The sequence below is a fragment of the Propithecus coquereli genome, unplaced genomic scaffold (genome assembly GCF_000956105.1).
Source record: "Propithecus coquereli isolate 6110/MARCELLA unplaced genomic scaffold, Pcoq_1.0 Scaffold456, whole genome shotgun sequence".
Taxonomy (NCBI): domain Eukaryota; kingdom Metazoa; phylum Chordata; class Mammalia; order Primates; family Indriidae; genus Propithecus; species Propithecus coquereli.
Genome location: NW_012150352.1, coordinates 249,750 through 250,884, shown reverse-complemented (window position 1 = coordinate 250,884; position 1,135 = coordinate 249,750). Strand labels below are relative to the sequence as shown.

The 1,135-nt window shown below is 32.2% G+C and overlaps 1 protein-coding gene across 1 annotated transcript in view; it reads right to left on the bottom strand.

Moving 5' to 3' along the window:
- Positions 1-1,135, bottom strand: part of CPNE8 (copine VIII) — a 247,662-nt gene that overhangs the window by 151,380 nt on the left and 95,147 nt on the right. Inside the window, exon 7 of the mRNA XM_012654995.1 lies at positions 1,019-1,082. Coding sequence (XP_012510449.1) covers positions 1,019-1,082 — 64 coding nt within the window. The remainder of the gene's footprint in view (positions 1-1,018; positions 1,083-1,135) is intronic.

Here is a 1,135-nt window from a genome sequence, read left to right as displayed (position 1 = left end):
TCTATCATTTGCTGGCAAAAGAGTATCATATGGTTTTCTGACCATATTGTGCCCAAAATATAGGATGTAAATAAAGCCACGGTATTTATCTAAAATTAAAAAAGAAAACCTCTTGAGATAACAAAATAAACTATAGCTCTCTCTATATAAAAAGTATGGCCAATGTCAAAGTTTTAAGGTTTTGGTATTTGGGGAAAGCTACTGTTCCTAACATCATCAAGCAATTAAAAGTAAAGAGCCCTAGAGGTATAATCTAGGACAAACTTTTTTCCTCCGGAAATAACAATTCCCAGAGATCCACCGGACCACATTAAACAGACAATACTGACTTCAGATTCAGCAAGCCATCACTGTGGCCAGCTGTGACACTTCCAACATGGAGTGTCACAGCTATCACCTCATTTCTTACTGACAGTGAAATCATCGAACATGAGTCAATGGGTTTATTAGTAAATCACAACCAAAAATAGCAATTTTCTAAAAATACAGATATGCACTCTATGCAGTCATGTTCCTAGTTGGAGTGACAGCTTGTTCTTCCTTCAAATATGGGCTTCCCAAGCTAACAAAACATGAAACCAATATAAATTCTGGAGGAATTCAATTAGAAAATCAGTGGAAAGTATGTTATACAAATGGCTAAACTCAAGTGACTACAAATATTCCTTTGGAATTAACCCATAAATCTTAAAAATTTTTGTAGAAATTGAACTGATTGGTATAACTGCAATTCATTACACTACTGCTTAAAAAACAATGTCAATATTAAGTTTTAGCTTAATACTTTCAATTCTTTAAAAAGATTGTTAAAATAATTCATCATCCTTTTCAGACTATGAAATACATATAATCTCTGGTCAAAGTGCTAAGTATCTAAAGGGATATTTTGCAGATTATAGAACTGTATAACCCTTTTGCTAAAATTACTTGAAAATTAATTATTTAAGTATAGTTACAGAAATAGCACTTCAAAGAAGTATCACAAATATTTTCTTAAATCAAAGAAATATTTACTTACCCTGCAACAGTTTAATTCCTCTGCTGTAAGTATGATTGTACCACACTTCTTCCCTGGAATTCCTCTAAAACAAAAAATATATATGCTTACGGCACAACAAGTTAATAAGTGGCAAGC